At 46.3% G+C, this 17,822-nt stretch overlaps 2 protein-coding genes and 2 long non-coding RNA genes across 6 annotated transcripts in view; 1 reads left to right on the top strand and 3 right to left on the bottom strand.

Moving 5' to 3' along the window:
• Positions 1-17,822, top strand: part of KIF9 (kinesin family member 9) — a 38,202-nt gene that overhangs the window by 6,640 nt on the left and 13,740 nt on the right. For all 3 annotated transcript variants that reach the window (XM_055558481.1, XM_055558480.1, XM_055558482.1), the window contains exons 5-12: positions 1,219-1,325; positions 4,022-4,246; positions 7,778-7,861; positions 7,974-8,066; positions 8,796-8,943; positions 10,015-10,079; positions 12,018-12,095; positions 17,512-17,580. In XM_055558481.1, coding sequence (XP_055414456.1) covers positions 1,219-1,325; positions 4,022-4,246; positions 7,778-7,861; positions 7,974-8,066; positions 8,796-8,943; positions 10,015-10,079; positions 12,018-12,095; positions 17,512-17,580 — 869 coding nt within the window. The remainder of the gene's footprint in view (positions 1-1,218; positions 1,326-4,021; positions 4,247-7,777; positions 7,862-7,973; positions 8,067-8,795; positions 8,944-10,014; positions 10,080-12,017; positions 12,096-17,511; positions 17,581-17,822) is intronic.
• LOC129635497 (SRA stem-loop-interacting RNA-binding protein, mitochondrial-like) lies at positions 2,054-3,781 on the bottom strand. The gene is made up of 2 exons (XM_055558571.1): positions 3,766-3,781; positions 2,054-2,414 (listed from the first exon to the last, which is right to left on the bottom strand). The coding sequence occupies exons 1-2, from the start codon at positions 3,779-3,781 to the stop codon at positions 2,071-2,073; spliced, it is 360 nt and encodes a 119-aa protein (XP_055414546.1). The 3' UTR covers positions 2,054-2,070.
• LOC129635457 (uncharacterized) lies at positions 8,954-9,764 on the bottom strand. The gene is made up of 2 exons (XR_008706312.1): positions 9,613-9,764; positions 8,954-9,070 (listed from the first exon to the last, which is right to left on the bottom strand). It is a non-coding gene; the product is annotated as an uncharacterized LOC129635457 (long non-coding RNA).
• The window catches only part of LOC129635455 (uncharacterized), a 48,989-nt gene continuing 41,156 nt past the window's right edge, over positions 9,990-17,822 (bottom strand). Inside the window, exons 9-11 of the long non-coding RNA XR_008706309.1 lie at positions 17,101-17,284; positions 15,493-15,577; positions 9,990-10,251 (exon numbers count right to left, since the gene is read on the bottom strand). This is a non-coding gene — a long non-coding RNA (uncharacterized LOC129635455). The remainder of the gene's footprint in view (positions 10,252-15,492; positions 15,578-17,100; positions 17,285-17,822) is intronic.

A 17,822-nucleotide genomic window follows, 5' to 3' on the forward strand; every position in this document is an offset into this window, starting at 1 on the left:
TAGAAAAAATACATCATAGTCTGTAGACTGCCTGTCTGGCGGCTCCTGACAAGCATGTTCCCCGTTTGCAAGTTTTAGGTCTTCTGTTTAAAAGTCAGTTGAGTGTAGATGCCTGAACACTATAGCCTGTATGTGATATATAGGTGTGGTCCTCATTCGTCCTGAGGGGATGTGGCCCTGAGGAAGTAGAGACAGAGGAGCTAAGGCCCAGGGAGGCTGAGTCATGGGCGCTGGGTGCTGTGGAGCCACAAATGGGCTCTGTGTCCCAGCTAAACTGATTCCTTCCTGCACATTCCTGCAGGATTAAAGATACTGTTTCTGACTCCAGTGCAAATGCTGAATTCAGGCCCTTTGTGTTAAAACCTACCAATCCCAGGAACTAGAGCATCCATGTGGAAAAGGTGGACACTTATTTCCCCCACCCAGTGTTGCCTGGGCATTTCTGCTGTGTGAATACCTACAGAAGCAGCCTTTGGGTTGGGTCTGGTTCAGGCTGGCCGAGTCAGGAGGAAAAGCAGATGGGAACTGGGGCCCAAGGTGACTGGTTTGGGTCCCACAGCCTGGTGGTGATGGTAGACCTAAAGCACGAGTGAGTGCAAGTGAACATCTTTCCAGGGAGGGCACTGGGACGGATCAGGACCTAGTCACAGTATTCGGTTTCTGAAAGTGGCCTGGGACCAAGTTTGGTCTTGTGGGAATGTGCTGTCTACACAGAATTCTCACCAGTAACAGAAAATGCCCTTCCCACTCCCATCTCTTCCTGGGGATTCTGAAAGCTCTTCTTTCTTTCTGTCTGGGCAGCCTCATTGGGAGACCTAGCCCTGGGAGCCTAGCTGTCCATGGTCTTGCTGAAGAAGGGCTGAGTTCAATGCTCTCATCACCCTCATCTTGCTAGGAAAATTCCCAGGTCCTCTGTAGCCCAGAATTCTCTGCTCTCCTCAGAAGCCCTAGGATCAGATCCCCTCTTGGAAGGGGAAGCAGTAGAGCCCTCCATGGACCACAGATTCAGAGCAGCTGTCTGTGTTTGACCCTTTACATCCTGTTTCCCTGCTCAGCCACTCACCCTACATGGCAGGAATTCCCGATGTCCTTAGCTGCTCCTGATGGCCACCTTCACACCAGGGTTCTGGCTGGCGCTGGGCATGCTGGGGGAGGGAAAAGCTGTCCTTAGATATATTTTCCTGGATGTCACCAAAATGTGTTTTGAAATGTTTGCAGGCACCATCATGTGTTATGGGCAGACAGGAGCTGGCAAGACGTATACCATGACGGGGGCAACCGAGAATTACAAGCACCGAGGGATCCTCCCTCGTGCCCTACAGCAGGTAGAGTGTGGGCCCGTGGGCAGGATGGCACACAGAAGCTGCCCATCCCAGGCCAGCTCCTGGAGCCAGTGGGATCCAGGCCTCCAAGGAGCTGCAGCCTGTAGGGGAGACAGGTTATGCATGGTGGAGTGTGTGTGTGTGTGGGTGTGTGACCGACTCCCATGCTAAGCTTGTTTCCCATTTGGTAGAGTGAGTCAGATGTGCAGACTGGCTTCTTGCTGCTCTGTTGGTCTGTGGCCCTGTAACAGAGGATACGGAGGACCTAGTTCTGTTCCTTCCTGGTTTTAATGAGGGGGAGGGACCATTGCAGAGCTTCCTTACTGGCCTGCTCTGGCTTCTTCTACCATCATCACACGACATGAGCTTTCAGGACCAAGTCAGCCCTGGGGGTCTGGGAAGTGTGACTGAAGACAGGACAGGAGGGCCTTCCTTTGGAGTCTGCTAGCCTGTGTTCTGTGAGGACCCTCGTTTTGGAAGTGGGAGGCAGAGGATTTTTCCCTAAAAAGCAACTTGAGGTTTTATAGCCCTGTCCAGTAGGAAGTGAAGTTGCCCCTCTTGTGCATAACCATCCATGCTATAATTTTTTGAAGCAATATCCTTAACATCCCACTGTCAATGCCTCAGCATCTTAGACCTTTTTTTTTTCCCTCTTTTATTTTATTATTATTATATTTTTTATAATTTATATAATTTATAATATTTATTATTATATTATTATATTATTATTCAGTAGGCAGTGAGGGTCTCAAAAATCTTTCTCTTCATCAGATGTTTGGTCTCCTTGTAAAGCTTTGGGTTTTTGAGGTTGAACATGGAGCTTTACTCCATCAATAACATGATTTTCTTGTTGTAGTGTATTGTGAAGTTCTTCTGAAGAAAAATGAATCCAACCCATACCTTTGTGAAAGCCAGTCTCTTTGTCAAAAGGAACAGTGCACTTTCTTACATGGCCAAGTTGTGCAAAGTGTTCTCTCAGCTCACTTGAGGCCGCCTTCCCTGGAATTCTTCTGACAAACGCAACCGGCCAGCTGATATTTGTACGCAGCGCCATAGTGCCCCTCGCTGCCGAAGCCCCCCCATCTTTAGCATCTTAGACCTTGATAGTCTAGCTCGGTGCGGCCCAACAGAAATATAATGTAACTCACATATGCAGGTTTAGGTTTTCCAGTAGCCACATTTTAAAAAGTAAAGCAAATGAAATGAATTGTGGCTTAGCTGGTAAAGAATCCACCTGCAATGTGGGAGACCTGGGTTCCATCCCTGGGTTGGCAAGATCCCCTGGAGAAGGGGAAGGCTACCCACTCCAGTATTCTGGCCTAGAGAATTGCATGGACTATATAGTCCATGGGGTCGCAGAGTCAGACATGACTGAGCAACTTTCACTTAAATGATATATAATATATAATATTTTATTTAACTCAATATAGCCAAAATATCATTTCCATATGTAATCAATGTGAAAATTATTGAGATATTTTACATTCTTTTTCCTTACACTAAGTCTTTGAAATGTATTTTACATGGGCTTCCCAGGTAGCTCAATGGTAAAGAATGCCCCTGAAAATGCAGGAGATCCAGGTTCGATCCCTGGGTTGGGAATATCCCCTGGAGAAAAAAATGGCACCTGACTCCAGTATTCTTGCCTGGAAAATTCCATGGACAGAGGAGCCTGGCAGGCTACAGTCCATGGGGTCGCAAAGAGTCGGACATGCATGACTTAGCGACTAAACAACAACAATGTATTTTATACTCAACAGCCCATTTCATCCTTTTTTTGGCTGCACTGCACAGCATGTGGGATCACAGTTCCCTAACCAGGATCGAACCCACATTCCCTGCATTGGAAGCATGGAGTCTTAAGCACTGGACCACCAGGGAAGTCCCCATTTCAATTTAGACCCTAAATATTCATCAGAAATAGTTTCTCTGTATTTATATTTCATACAATTGACAGTTGAAAGGGTGGACTAATAAACGCAAACTGTTCCAAACATACTTAAAAGTTTACCAGTAATTGAATTTAGTATCAGTTTTAATTATTTAGTCAAATAAAATTCAATTCCTCATTTTCGTGAGCCACATTTCAAGTGCTGAGCAGCCACCTGTGGCTAGTGTCTGGCATGTGGCACAGCACAGATCTAGCCTGTTAGGATAAGGGGGGACTTCAGGGATCATCCAGCCCAGCTTCCCATTGAACAAATAAGAAAGTTAAGGTCCAGAGACAGGGAAAAGACCAGCCCAAAGTCACCTGCTGATAAGCACTGGAGTTGAGAAGGCTGAGTTCTGGCTTGGCTTTTTCCCTTATTAGCCCAGCCACCACAGATGGGTGTGGCCCCTGCCCTGCTTCAGTCACAGTGGAGTTAGGAGGACACAATCAAATAATGGATGTGAAAGAAGCTTCTGTGTGGTAAAACTCCACAAAATGATATTTTCACTTCACAGTCTTTTCCGTTCATCATGCCTCTACTTCTTGAGACTGTATAATTATTAGCCAATCTGTAAGTCAGGCCTCAAAAAACTACAAGATGATAGTGAATATCACCCGATGAACTACTAGCTGTTGATGAAGACCATCACAGTAACTAGGCCGTAAATTCTTCCAGGGTGAGGATTCTCTCCTGAGCTAAGAACTCCCCTAATCCTGGCTGGTTGTTGGAGTTCTGCTCTTGGTGACGGCTGTCCAATCTCCCATCTAGGTCTTTAAGATGATTGAAGAACGTCCCACACATGCCATTACTGTGCGCGTTTCCTACCTGGAAATCTATAACGAGAGCCTGTTTGATCTCCTATCCACGCTGCCGTATGTTGGACCCTCGGTCACACCTATGACCATCGTGGAGAATCCTCAAGGGGTCTTCATTAAGGGCTTGTCGGTTCACCTCACAAGTCAGGAGGAGGATGCATTCAGCCTCCTTTTTGAGGTGAGATGATCAGGACCACAGGTGCCTTCTTCCTAACCTTCTCTCTCTCCCTTCTTTCCTTTTGTTCCCCTTTTCTTCCCTCCTCCTTAGTTTCTTACTTACTTTGATAACCAGAATTAAAGTTAATATATACTTGTTTAGCAAGTTCAGATAATAATGAAAAAATATAGAAGCAAAAAAGAATTCACTCATCTGTTTTCTACATATGGCAATAATAATGTGTCTTGTGTGTGTATATATATATGTGTGTGTATATATATATATATTTATTTGGCTGCACCAGGTCTTAGTTGCAGAATATAGGATCTTTAGTAATGGCATGTGGGATCTAGTTCCCTGACTAGGATCAAACCCTGGGCCTCTGCATTGGGAGTGCAGAGTCCTAACCACTGGACCACCAGGGAAGTCCCAATAATATATATTTTGGCTTAATAAATTTGACTTCTAGTCTTTTTTTCTCTTGAAGTTTTTTCTTTATTGACACTGTCCTTTAAAAAGTTAACCATGGGCATTTGTGATATAGAAAAAATTAAAAATTAATGTCCTTGAAATATAAAGGCTCTTACAAATCAATAAAAAAACTCCCTGGGATTTGTTATTCTTTTTAAAATCATGTTTTAAAATAAGATTAAAATTCTTATGCATTGCTGGTGAACTATAAAGTGCTGTAGCCATTTTGGCAGTTTCCTTAAAAGTTAAACATTAATTTTTTCATTGAACCTAGCAATTCTGCTCCTAGAGATCTACCCAAGAGAAATGAAAATCTATGTGCACACAAAGACTTGTACACAGATATTCATAATAGCCAAAGACCAGAAATAACCAAAATATTCATCAACTGGAGAATAGATAAGCAAAATATGGTACATCCAAACAATAGAAAACTAGCGATAAACAAGAAATGGAACATTGGTACATGCTACGACATGGATGAAATTCCTCCTCCCTCCTCGGAAAAATGCTAAGTAAAAGAAATTTTAAAAGGTCACCTAATGTATGAGTCCATTCATTTGAAATGTCCTGATAGCCACATCTATAGAGACAGAAAGCAGATTAGTAGTTGCCTGGGGGAGGGGAGCAGGAAGTGACTGTAAATAGGCCTGAGAAAACAGTTTTGGAGTGATGCAACATTTTAAAAATAGAATTGTGATAGTGACACAACCCTGTAATTTTACTGATTTAAAAAATCACTGAAAAAAAAATCACTGAACTATAATACTTAAAATGGTGAATCTTAGGGTATTTAAAATATATGTCAAATAAAAGTTTAAAAAAAAGTCACTTAGGTGTCCTCAGAGGTGATTTAAACACAGATCCCTTGCAAGTACACAGAAGAAAGAGCCTGCCAGGAGGCAGCAAAAACACATTCTCATCTTATTGCTGCTCCTAACATTTCACCATGAAGAATGATGTTTGCCGAAAGTTTCTTGGCTTAAGGTTAAAGAAGGTCCAAGTTTGTGAAGAGTTTATCACGAATAAGTATTTATTCATACCCGTAGAAGTAACTGGGCTTCTAATCCAAAGAATCCGCCTGCTAATACAGGAGACGTGGGTCAATCCCTGGGTCAGGAAGATCCCCTGGAGGAGGAAATGGCAACCCACTCCAGTATTCTTGCTGGAGAATACCGTGGACAGAGAAGCCTGGTGGGCTACAGTCCATGGGGTCGCAGAGTCAGACACGACTGAGCAACTAACACTGGAAGCAAGCACTCTCCTGACTTGTAATCATTTCCTTGGTCTTCATTAGGGCTTAACCACCTGTAGCATAACACTTATATCTCCTCAAACAGTATAAGTTAACCTTTTTGGAAATTTATATAAAAGGAATCATGTAGGATGAATTGTCTTATTTCTTTTATCTACTGTTTATGTGCAATTCATCTGGTATTCTACATTTTTCACTTTTATCATATTACATTGTGTGAGTATACTGCAGTTTAGTTATCCATTCTACTTCAGATGGACAGTTGGGTTTTACTAATTTGGGGATATATCAGACAATGGCACTAGGAACTAGAACTGCGAATGTTCTTGTATGTATATCTGATGCACATAAGCATGCATTTCTCTAGGTAAAGCCAAGAACTGTAATTGCTAGGTCACAGAGAATATGTGTCTTAAGCTTTCTTAAACGATACCAATAATGGCATACTTCCTCAACAGGTTGTCAGAATTCCCATTATTCTGATCCTAAAATTTTGACCAGTCTGGCTGGTGTGTATCATTTCCCATTATGGCCCCACTCATTGGGTTTTATTTCCCTGATTATCAGTGAGATTAGGGACCTCATTATGTGTTTATTGACCATTTGAATTTCCCTGTTCATGTCTTTTGATTATTATCTTTACAGATGTCTTTTTTTTCTCTTGTTTGTATAAATTCTTTATAAATTCTGAAAACTAGTTCTTTTCTCAGTTGTATGTATGACAACTGTTTTCTCTCTCCTGTGACTTGTCTTTTTTTCTTGATATGTCAATTTGATGAACAAATATTCTTAATTTTAGGTTAGTTGAATGTGACAATGAGACCTTGGGGATGTAGCCTGGGAGCCAGCCGGGCCTCCTCCACAGCCCAGGGCCTCCCCTCCTCTTTAGGTGCTCCACTCTCTGCAGGGGAAGGCAGTATCACTGATTGGGGGTTTCTTCATAGCACTTCTCAGGGTCCTTTAAGGAGACAGGAGTCCCTCCCGTACGAATCTTTTTCTCTAAGTACAGCCGTTTCTACATGTCTCTTTTTAAGTATATTCTGGTCATAGTGCCTAATCCTGTGGATTAGAGGCAGGGGCTGTCTGTTTAAAGATACAAATCACTGATTTTTTTCCTAATGTTTAAATGTAATTCATGTTCACTTTAAAAATATGGAAGCATAACCTGTATATATAAAAGATCCACCTATAAACTCCAACCCAGAAGTGACCATTATTAACATCTTGGTAGCACCGTCTGTTTATTCCTTCTTCTATAAATGTTTCTGCATTCCTCAGATTGTACCATCATATGATTTTGTCCTTCATTTTGTTAATGAGGTGGATTACATTGATTGATTTGTGTATGTCAAACCATCCTTGCCTCCAGGGTAAATTCCATTTGGCTGTGGTGGATAGTCCTTTTATTGTGCTGTTGAAGGCAGTTTGCTCTGATTTTTGGATTCTGCATTATTGTTATTAAAAGCTATTTGTCAGCATTCTTCTGGTCACATAACATTGTTCTCCAGATAGATCATTCCTGAATTGTTGGATATGTAGTTTGGTTTTGACTTAATATCTATGAACATTTTTTAGGCTCATAATTTTTGTTGCCACTTTGCTTTTCAGAAAGCTATTATACAAATTCACATGTTGCTAGCAGTGAGTGAAAGTATAGGTCTGGACTCCAATTTGTCTTCTGTTCTACTAGTTTATAAATCAGATTTCCCTGGAAGGCCTGACCAAGGGCTGTGATGTAAAGATCATTTCTGTATAGTTAAAAAATGACTCAAATGCCTTGTTATTTCAATATGTCAAAATGTCTACATGTTTTCTCTCTTCTTTAGGGAGAGACCAACAGGATTATAGCCTCCCACACAATGAACAAGAACTCATCCAGGTCACACTGCATTTTCACCATCTATGTGGAGGTAAGTACAAGCTCTTTGAATAGCTTGGGAAGGGAGGTCGATTCCCATGGAGCCTGTTCAGTAAGAAGCTTCTCACTGTGACAGCCTAAACTCTGTTTTGGGTGTTTCACAGGCCCGTTCACGGACCTTATCAGATGAAAAGTACGTCACTTCCAAAATTAACTTGGTGGATCTAGCAGGCTCGGAGAGGCTGGGGAAGTCTAGGGTAAGTGGGGGAGCAGGAAGTTCCTCCTCAACAAGCCATGGCCCTGTTTCCAGCGTTTTGTCTGTGTGCGTGGACTGTCCCTCACTGGGCATTTGTGAGCACTGTTCCTAGCTAGGCGCAGTTCAGCTTGGGGGACAGAACTAGCAGAGGTGAAACAGCTGCATCAGAGAGGCAATTCCTACCTGGCAGGACTGTTGTAAACGCTAAAGGAGATGATGGCTCCTAAATTCTTAGCAAAGTGCCTGGCAGTCAGTGCTCAGTCAGTGCTCCATGCTCATATTAGCATTTCTCTGTGCATGAGTGTTCATATGATGAATATTTACATGAAATTTTCATCTCACATACATATTCATATGAGTATTAGCATAAGTATTCACAAGAGCATTCAGATGAATGTTTGTATTTGTGTGTTGAATGAATGTTTGTATATTCCCAGGATTATTTGCTTAAATATCTGCACAAATATTCCCCTGTGTGTTCATAACAGTGTGACTCTTAAGGGAGTATTCATATGAATATTCACACAAGTATTCATATTCATATGAGCATTCACTCATATGAATCTGCATCAGCATTCCTGGGAGTGTTCTTATTAGCCCAATGTGGAATACAAGGAAGAGAAGACCCTGCTTCTGGGCAGGAGGCTCTGGCCTGGCCACAGGCCTGCAGTGTTTTTTGTGGGGCAGCCTTTCCACTTGGCCTGAAGCAGAACTGACCTTTGGTTTGTAGTCTGAGGGTCGAGTCCTGAAGGAAGCCACCTACATCAACAAGTCGCTGTCATTCCTGGAGCAGGCCATCATTGCCCTCGGGGACCAGAAGCGAGACCACATCCCCTTCCGGCAGTGCAAGCTCACCCACGCCCTCAAGGACTCATTAGGTGAGGGGTGGCTGGTGTGCAGGGAGGAGGGACAGGACTGGCGTGTCTGCTACTGGTGGTAATGGACTTGCTCCCTCCCGGTGGCATGGACTTGCCTGCAGCCTTTTCACAGTGACCTCAGACACACCTGGAAAGGCAAAATCAAGCACAGTGCCCTCTCGTGTCCCCTATGCCATTCTGCTCCCTCCTCAGAGGCTTTGCCTAAGCTTTGGCCTCTACCAGGGGCACCCTCTCATGTCCTGCCATCCCTGAACCAGCCGGCAGAATCCTTCATCGCCTTGAAGCCCCAAGTGGAGGGCCTCTCCTGTGAGGTTTTCCCTTTCCTTCAGCCTCCCTGATTGAGGAGCAGGGGCTGTGTCTTGTCATCCTGTGTTCCCAAGCTTTTGCGTTGGGCCTGAAGGTGGGTGTGTGATTATTAACTGTGTGCCCCCCCTAAGCAAAGCCCTGGCCACAGGCCTCTGCCCTGCCCCAGCCATCTCGCCTCTGCTTTCTCCCCAGCTCCTCTTTTAGGTACATTTGGTGGCCTCTCCCTCTTCTCTCCGTCTTCCCCCTGCCTCCCAGGCTTGTGCATGCTTTCATGTGTCTTCTCTGGCCCTCAAACAGGTCAGGCTGCTAGAACAAAATACTATGGACTGAGGGGCTTACACTATGCAGACATCTGTTTCTCACCCTCCTGGAGGCTGGAAGTCCCAGATCAAGGTCCAGCAGGAATGGTTCCTGGTGAAAACTGTCTTCCTGACATGTAGATGGCCACTTTCTCCTTGTGTTTTTACATGACCGAGAGAGAAAGAAAAGAGATCACAAAGAGACAGAGCTCTGGTCTCTCTCTCTCTCTCTTAAGGGCACTGATCCTATCATGGGGCTCCACCCTCATGACCTCATCTAAACTTAATCACTTCCTACAGGCCCCACCTCCAAATGCCATCACCTTGGGCACTAGGACTTCAACATATGAATTTTGAGGGGACACAAGCGCTCAGATAATAACAGATTACCACCACCAGCTTCAAAGGAATGTCTTGGCAGAAAACCCATATGGTTCACGGACCTTCTGTGTCTTGCTTTCTGCAGGGGGAAATTGCAACATGGTCCTCGTGACAAACATCTATGGAGAAGCTGCTCAGTTAGAAGAGACGGTATGTAAGGACAATCAGTGCAGCCGGGTTAGCATCCATCCTCAGGCGTGCCAGACTGGGTAAACTGACTCAGTAGCCGCAGACATGGTCAAGAGTGGACGAATCCAGGGGATGAGTCTGAGCCAAAAGGGCTCCAGCCAGGATCCAGATACCAAGTCCCAAGGGGCAGAAGCTGTGTTAAGGGAGAGGCAAGGCAGGGGGCAAGCTCAGTGTGGAAGCCTCTGAGGAGACGAGGCTATGCGTCAGCTGGGTAGGGCAAGCACTGTGTTTTCGGACCCACGCAGTGGGAGGCTCAGGAAAGAGGAAGGAGAAGGTGAGTGGCTGGAGGGGCCCTGGTGGCCATGCTGGGGCCTTGGCTGCTCTCCTGAAGATGGCAGGGGTTGTCACGGGGCTTTAGTAAAAGAGGGTTGTGGCCAGACTCGTGACTCAGGGAGATGAACCCAGCAGCAGGAAACAGGTGATCTGAGGAGGCGAGAGGCTTATGAGAACCAGAGGCAGGAATACAAGCTGAGCTAGTGACACAGGAGAGTCCACATAGCTGGGGCTCCCCGCCTCTCCTCCCAACTCATCATAAGTGAGATAGGACTGGAAATCTCTCCCTAGACATTTTGCTCAAATGTGGATGGCTCAGGGCAAGCTTCAGTCATATGCAGAATCCACTCGGTGAAACAGGTCAGACACTGCAGGGTGAGACGCTCCTGCAAGGCCTCCCAGCTTTGTGCATTAGTGACCGTCCCAGCTTCCAGGGGGAGTTCTCCTGCTGCACACTCAGCGTCCTGGGACGTGGGAGGCCAGGGAGGGGAGCTCCAGCTGACGTGCAGGCAGCATCCCCAGAGGAAGGCTTCAGGACCTACTAGTCTCAGAGTATCATAAAGTGTGAGTGAACCCCAAGAGGAGTCATGTGACTATTGGGCCTTCTGGCTGCCTGGTTTAGAAATCTGTCCTCCTAGACCGTGGAAGACCCTCTCTCCCCGTACACCCACCTCTGAGATGGTCACACAGGGAGCAGCTCTCCTGGCACCTGCTGTCCCCAGAGGCTCGTGCCCATACCACCTGGGATCTCTGCCCAGAACTGAGTCCACAAGAGCTCCAAGGAGCTGCTGGGAAGGGGTGTCGTGTTGGGACAAACGCAGATTGGCAGTGTGGAAGGTCATGATTCTCTTCTCCAAATTTTCTAACTTTAAAACAGTGCCTGTCGTGATTCGTGTTGCTTTATGCAGTGACCCTGCCTCTGTGTACAAGGGAGTCGTGGCCACACGTGCTGCTGTACTTGCAGCAGGAGTCTGGTTTCACCCCACATAGAAGTAACTCTAATGACAGGGGCCTCTTTGAGGGCTGACTGTGGGCCAGTTCTGTCCAGAGCACATGTAACACCTGAGCACTAAGTCTCCCAGTGACCCTGTGAGCCAGGTCTCCCTGATTTTACAGAGAGGTTATAAGACCCATCTGAGGATGTACAGTCGGTTGGTCTGTGCAGAGCTCTTAACCACTAGGCAAGACTGTCCAGTGGAAGAGGCCTTTCAGGCCTTCCTCAGGCTATTTCTGGGTGACCCATCCCTCCTCTGAGTCTGCCTCCCTGCTTCAGGCCCTGAGTCAGCCCAGCGTAGTCTGAGGCTGGGATGTCAGGGCCTGCCCCATGTGCCTCTGGCTGCTCCTCACACTAGGGAGCAGCCCCCCACTCCTCATGGAACATCAGTGCTCCGGGGCTGTCTCCCAAGTGCCTACCCATGGGCCTCCAGCCATAACCACCCCTGGCTAGCTGTGCCCCTGGAGGGACACAGACAAGACCCCCCGGATGTCACTTCATGAGCTCATGGAGCATTCCTCTCTTTGGGGAGATTTGTTTTCTAGTGGACTCCTTTAGATGTTGTTTAGCAAATGTCTCTAGTCACAGGTAATTTGCCAAGAACATAGAGGTCTGTCTGATCTGTTTTTCAGTTGTCTTCACTGCGGTTCGCCAGCAGGATGAAGCTGGTCACCACTGAGCCTACCATCAATGAAAAGTATGACGCTGAGGTATTAAGGGTGTAGGCAGGTGTCTCCCTCTGGGGAAGATGTATGGGTTTGCTGCCTGGGTCCCATGAGCCTGGCTTCCCTTCCTGCTTCCACCAAAGATACCCATGCTATCCTGAGTCAGTCGCTTTCTGTTCTGGGGTAGGTCTCCTTGGGGGCTGCCACCAAGGTGAAAGGGCTAGGTCAGGCCCCCACCCAATGCATGGGGCCTCAAGGCTTCTGAGTACCCCGGGCTTCTGCATGGGAGTCCTTAGAGCTGCTTCTGAGCTTAATCCGTGTGGGCTGTCTCTCAGACTCATCTGGCTAGGTCACTACTGAACAGCTTTCTTCCCAGCCTGAGTGATCCCTCTCGGCATACAGCTGACCAATCAGGAATGCTCAGCATCAACACTAACCAGGGAAATGCGATTTAAAACCTTAGTGGAATTCCACCTTCAAACTAGCAAAAATTAGACATTTTCTGACAATGCAAAACATGGTGAGTATGTGCAGAACAGCAGATCTTATTTATTTCTGGTCAAAGGGTAACTGCCAACCACTTTGGAGAGCATTTTGGCAACATCTACTGAAGTAAAAATACATTTACCAATAATTTGCTTTTCCTTTAAGATGCTTATGCAATCATAGTTATTGGAGAGGAGCATATGTGTGCCCTAAACCCATGACAAATCACCTAAACTTTCCAGACTCTAAATCCTGAAGGAAAATAACAGTCCCAGGGCTCTGTGTATCTAAACCATGGTTTGGAGGTTGAGGAAGAAGTACAGCTTAGAGCTTACCCCAAGGGCTCATTGAACCACAGGTCACTGGACCCGTTCCCAGAGTTCCTGATTGCCTCGGTCTGGAGTGGGGCTGAGGGTTCAGACTTCTCCTAAGTGTTCCCAGTGCTGCTGTTCTGGGACCTCACTTGGAGAATGACTTGCACCGTAGTTAAGAGCCCTGGCACGTGCACTGGGCTATCCTGGTTCAGTAGCCTGTTCTCTTAGCTGTCTAGCCTCAGTGAGATACTTGTTCTTTCTAAGGGAAGAATAAGAGTCCACCCTCAAAGAGATGTTGTGAAGAGTAAGGTAATGAGTAGAAATCATTTAGCACGGTGCTGTCATGGCGTAAATGTTTAGGAAATGTGAGTTAGCAGTCCACTCAGTTCTGCAGACCAGCAGCCTCACTTCTAGGTGTACAGTCCAGTGGCATTCTCACGTATGCACAAAGAGACTTACAGAAAACGGTGCTGCACCGCTTACTGCAATGGTGAAAAGTTAGGAATGCAATTAATAGCCTTTAACGGGAGAGTAGCTAAATAGGTTGTGGAGGGAGGGAGCAGAGCTTGAGCTTTGAGCGTGGATAATCTCTAGGGAGAAAACAACTTGGGGATTGAAGTGGTGGCATCTATCATTCATACCAAGTATAAAGAACATAAAAAGCAATGCTGATTGTTCTTAGTGCACACGTGTGTGTGCAGTCAAAGAAAAAAATGTGTGGGAGTGAAAAGACCAAAGTGAGCTGGGGGTTCCCTCTGGATGTCAGGGTGGGGAATGGACTCAGAGTGGGGTCCAGGGGCTTCACATTTATCTTAAATGTTTTATTTCTTTTAAAAATAAAAAATACCTGCAGCCAGTATTTAGCATGTTGTTTAAAAGTCAGATTTTAGGGTGGTATTCCCAAAGTTTCATGGCATTATTTTCTATGCATTTCTGTAGCTTGGAGCTTTTCTTATTTATTTTTCTTATTTTCTTATTTGGTATTCACTTAGCTTAGGACTATAACATTACCACCTGTGAACCTGGCTGGGTGGGCATTGCACCTGATGGCAAGGACTTTCATTTTAATATAATTCCTGTTCTGAAATCTGCACTGTTGGTCCTGGACAGCCAAGTTGCCATGTCACCAAATGCGAATGTGTTTATAATCTTTGCGATGAGCCTTTTCCTTTCTGTGCATGAGTTCTTGAGAGAGACCTGGCAAAGTATTTTAGTGCCGCCTTTCCTAGACTGTGGTCAGTATTCCCAGGTTGTCTCCAGCACCATTTTCAGTACTGATGCCTGTTTTCAAGGGGGTGGAATAGCTTCTGTAGGGTTCCTTGGCTGGCGGGGCTGGCTGAAAGGTGGGAGACTGAGTTCCTCCTCTGCTACCAGCTCTCTGCAGTGAGTTGCTCAGAGTCTGAGCCTCAGGGTATTCATCTGTGAACTAGGAAGTTGGACTGAAGACCTCCAGTGACCTTCCCACTATGTCTGTGATTCCATGAGGTGGTGGAAGGGTTGTGAGTCATGGGTATAAACAGACAGCAGAAAGACTTGGGGTATCCTAGTCTGCCAAGAAGAAATGCACTTACACGCTGCAGTGAGGTCACATAGGGCAACTGCTTTGGCTGAGAGCTGTTCCCAGCCTGCTGTGAACTTAAGCAGAACTCTCTGAATTATCCTCATTACATTTATAATGGAAACACCCTAACCATCAAGGAACTTACGTGGGGTCTGTTTTGTCTCCAAGGTGTTTTTTTTTTTCCATCCAGAAAATGCTCCTGTGTCTTACAAGGGAGCTGGTCTGCCAGGACGTGCTGCCAGACCCTATTCTATGGGGTCTGCTGTTCCAGCTCTGTGTCTAGGCAGTTTCTTTCCAGTCAGTCAGTAGAAGAGGACAGATAGAGGCCACTAAGCCTGCCAGGCAGTAAGAAGGTGGCTTCTATGCTCTCAGGGTACAGCTTGGAGCCTGGTGACCCAGGGCAGCAGATGGCCCATTCCCGCCATCACCTGACTGGCTCAGAGGTCTCAGCCTGGCTCCTCACACCACGCTGGACGGAGGAGTCATTGAGCTGGAGGTCCCCTGCAGCTCAGCCAGTTTCCCTGGCTGGGTAGAGTGCATTTTCTAGAACTGAGATCCCTCAGCTGAGACGAGGGGATGAATATGAGTAGGGGCTGGCCACCAGCCCTCTCTCGTAGGAAGGTCTCCCTCAGTCACCTCATAGGAAGTCCACTGAAGGACTATCTTGAGGTTGCCCAGAGGGGCAGAGTCAGAATTTGGACCCTGGTCATGTGTCTTGAGTTCAGGCTTTGTGCTCTGATTTGCCAGTGAGCCACCAGGACCCCTTGCTATAGACTGGTCCCTGCTTTGGTCACCAGATGGACAGAGGACCCTGACAGGCTACAGTTCATGAGGTTGCAAAAGAGTCAGACATGACTTAGTGACCAAACAACTAAACCTGAGACCCAGCTGGCAGGGGCTCCCTCTAGTGGGCATTTTGGACAACTAAAAGAAGCCTGTTGTTCATACTGAAGGTTCTCAACATGAAGTCCTGGGCTTATATGAAAGACTCAAGGACAGTACCAGATGTAAAATGACTAAGCAATTCAGTTTCTAGAAATGTATCATTTATTCATTCAGCTAAAATTTATGGAGTACTTACCATGTGCCGGGCACTTTTTGAAGCACTTGGGACATGTCAGTGGACCAACAGAAACACAAATCTGTCTTGAAGAGCTGACAGTTCACTGGAGATGGGAGAGACAGATGTAATAAACAGAAGAAATCAGTCAGTTCTAGATTCTTCCATTTGCGACAACATGGATGAACCTGGAGACATCGTGCTAAGTGAAATAAGCCACATACACAAAGAAAAACACTGCATGATCTCACTTATATGTGGAACCTAACAAAGCCAAATTCACAGAAGCAGAAAGCAGAGCAGTGGTTACCAGGAGTGGGAGCAGGCAGGCTAAGATATGGGAGATGTGGGTCAAAGAGTACATATTTTAAGTCCTAAGATGAATGAGTTCCGGGGATCTAACATACAGCATGATGAATACAGTTAATAGTAGTGTGCTGTATACTGAACATTTGCAAAGGAAGTAGATCTCAGAAACTGTACCACATACACAAAAAATGGTGACTAGTGGATATGTTAATTAGCTTGATTATAGTAGTCATTTCACTGTGTACATGTATATCAAAACATATGTTGTACACCTTAAATATATATAATTTTTCTTAAAACTAAAATAGGTTAAGTTCTAGAGCTTCACTGTCCAATGCAGTAGCCACTACTCACACATGGCTTCTGAAATCAGTAAAAAAACAAAAACAAAAAAAACTTTCTTTTTGGTCACACCTCATGCCACAGGGATACTAGTTCCCCAACCGGGGATCAAACCCATACCCCCGGCAGTGGAAGTGTGGGGTCTTAACCACAGGACCTCCAAGGAAGTGCTCTGAAATCAGTAAAATGAAATAAAATTAAAAATTAAAAAAAAAAACTCACTTCCTCTGTCCCACTAGTCACATTTAAGCGTTCAATAGCTTTATGTGGCTTGTGGCACAAACAGAACCTTTCCATCATTACAGCAAGTTCTGTTAGCACCGCTCTAGGGTATGTTCTATGAAAAAAAACTAGAGCAAGATTTTTAAAGAGTGGTGTGAGAGTGGGAGGGGATTGCAGTTTTACATGGGGTAACTGAGGGGCGCCTAATTTAGCAGTGTTTGAACAGAGACTTGAGGAAGGTGAGCTATGTGAATACCTGGGAGAAGAGTGTCCCAGGCAGAGGGGACAGGCAGCACAGAGGCAGGAGTGTGCTCATTTGGTGGGAGTGGCATGAGCAGGGGCAGAAGCGTAGGCAAGGAGTGATGGGGCAGATCACAGCGCATTGCTGCTGCTGCTGCTAAGTCACTTCAGTCGTGTCCGACTCTGTGCGACCCCATAGATGGCAGCCCACCAGGCTCCCCCGTCCCTGGGATTCTCCAGGCAAGAACACCGGAGTGGGTTGCCATTTCCTTCTCCAGTGCATGAAAGTGAAAAGTGAAAGTGAAGTCACTCAGTCGTGTCCAACTCCTAGTGACCCCATGGACTGCAGCCCACCAGGCTCCACCATCCATAGGATCTTCCAGGCAAGAGTACTGGAGTGGGGTGCCATTGCCTTCTCCGACAGAGTGCATAGGTCACTGTTATCCTACACAAAGATGTAAGAGCAAAGGTGTTCTGCAGCATTGTTTATAGCAGCAATAAATGGAGGTGGCATACCTGTCAGTTGGGAATGGTGATGCTTTGTGCAGTGGCTGGAGAGGATGAGGGTGATAACATCCTGGAGGCACAGGCTGCATGGAGAGGGCGGTGACCCTGGTGGATTGAAGTATGCTGGAGCTTCTGGAGTCAGGCTTTAGGGTGGCCCTAGTGGTGCCCATATTCACTCTGTTCTCAGTCTCCCCTGCAAGTAAGAGGCAAAGGACAGAGAAGTGCTGAAACCCCTTCAAACCCTAAACTCACCCAGTTGGGGAAAAGTCACCAGCTTGGAGGGAATCGTCCAAATGTTGAGATCACACTCCATGGATTACCTGCAAGGGCCAGGATGTCTGAGGACAGGGTGGGGGATTATAAGTGGCTTCTCTGACTGTCCTCCTTGCTACCCCCCACCTCAATATGCTTCCCTGGCAGAGAATGGTCAAGAACCTGGAGAAGGAGCTAGCACTGCTCAAGCAGGAACTAGCCATCCATGACAGCCTGGTAAGGGGCTAGAGGTGGTGGGCGGAATACTAGAGGGACTGGGGTCAGGGTACCAAGTGGGAAGAAGGACTATGTGGGAGGGGGCAGTGGGGTCAGGGCAGGGGTGGATCAGAGGGTGGGCTGGGTGAGCAGAGGGACTGGGTGGACAGGGGGCCATGTGGGTCTGGGGCTGAGTAGACAGGGCACTGGGGGAACAGAGACTGCAGGGGCAGAAGGCCTGAGGGATCAGGGATGTCTGTTGG

The sequence above is a fragment of the Bubalus kerabau genome, chromosome 20 (genome assembly GCF_029407905.1).
Source record: "Bubalus kerabau isolate K-KA32 ecotype Philippines breed swamp buffalo chromosome 20, PCC_UOA_SB_1v2, whole genome shotgun sequence".
Lineage (NCBI taxonomy): Eukaryota > Metazoa > Chordata > Mammalia > Artiodactyla > Bovidae > Bubalus > Bubalus kerabau.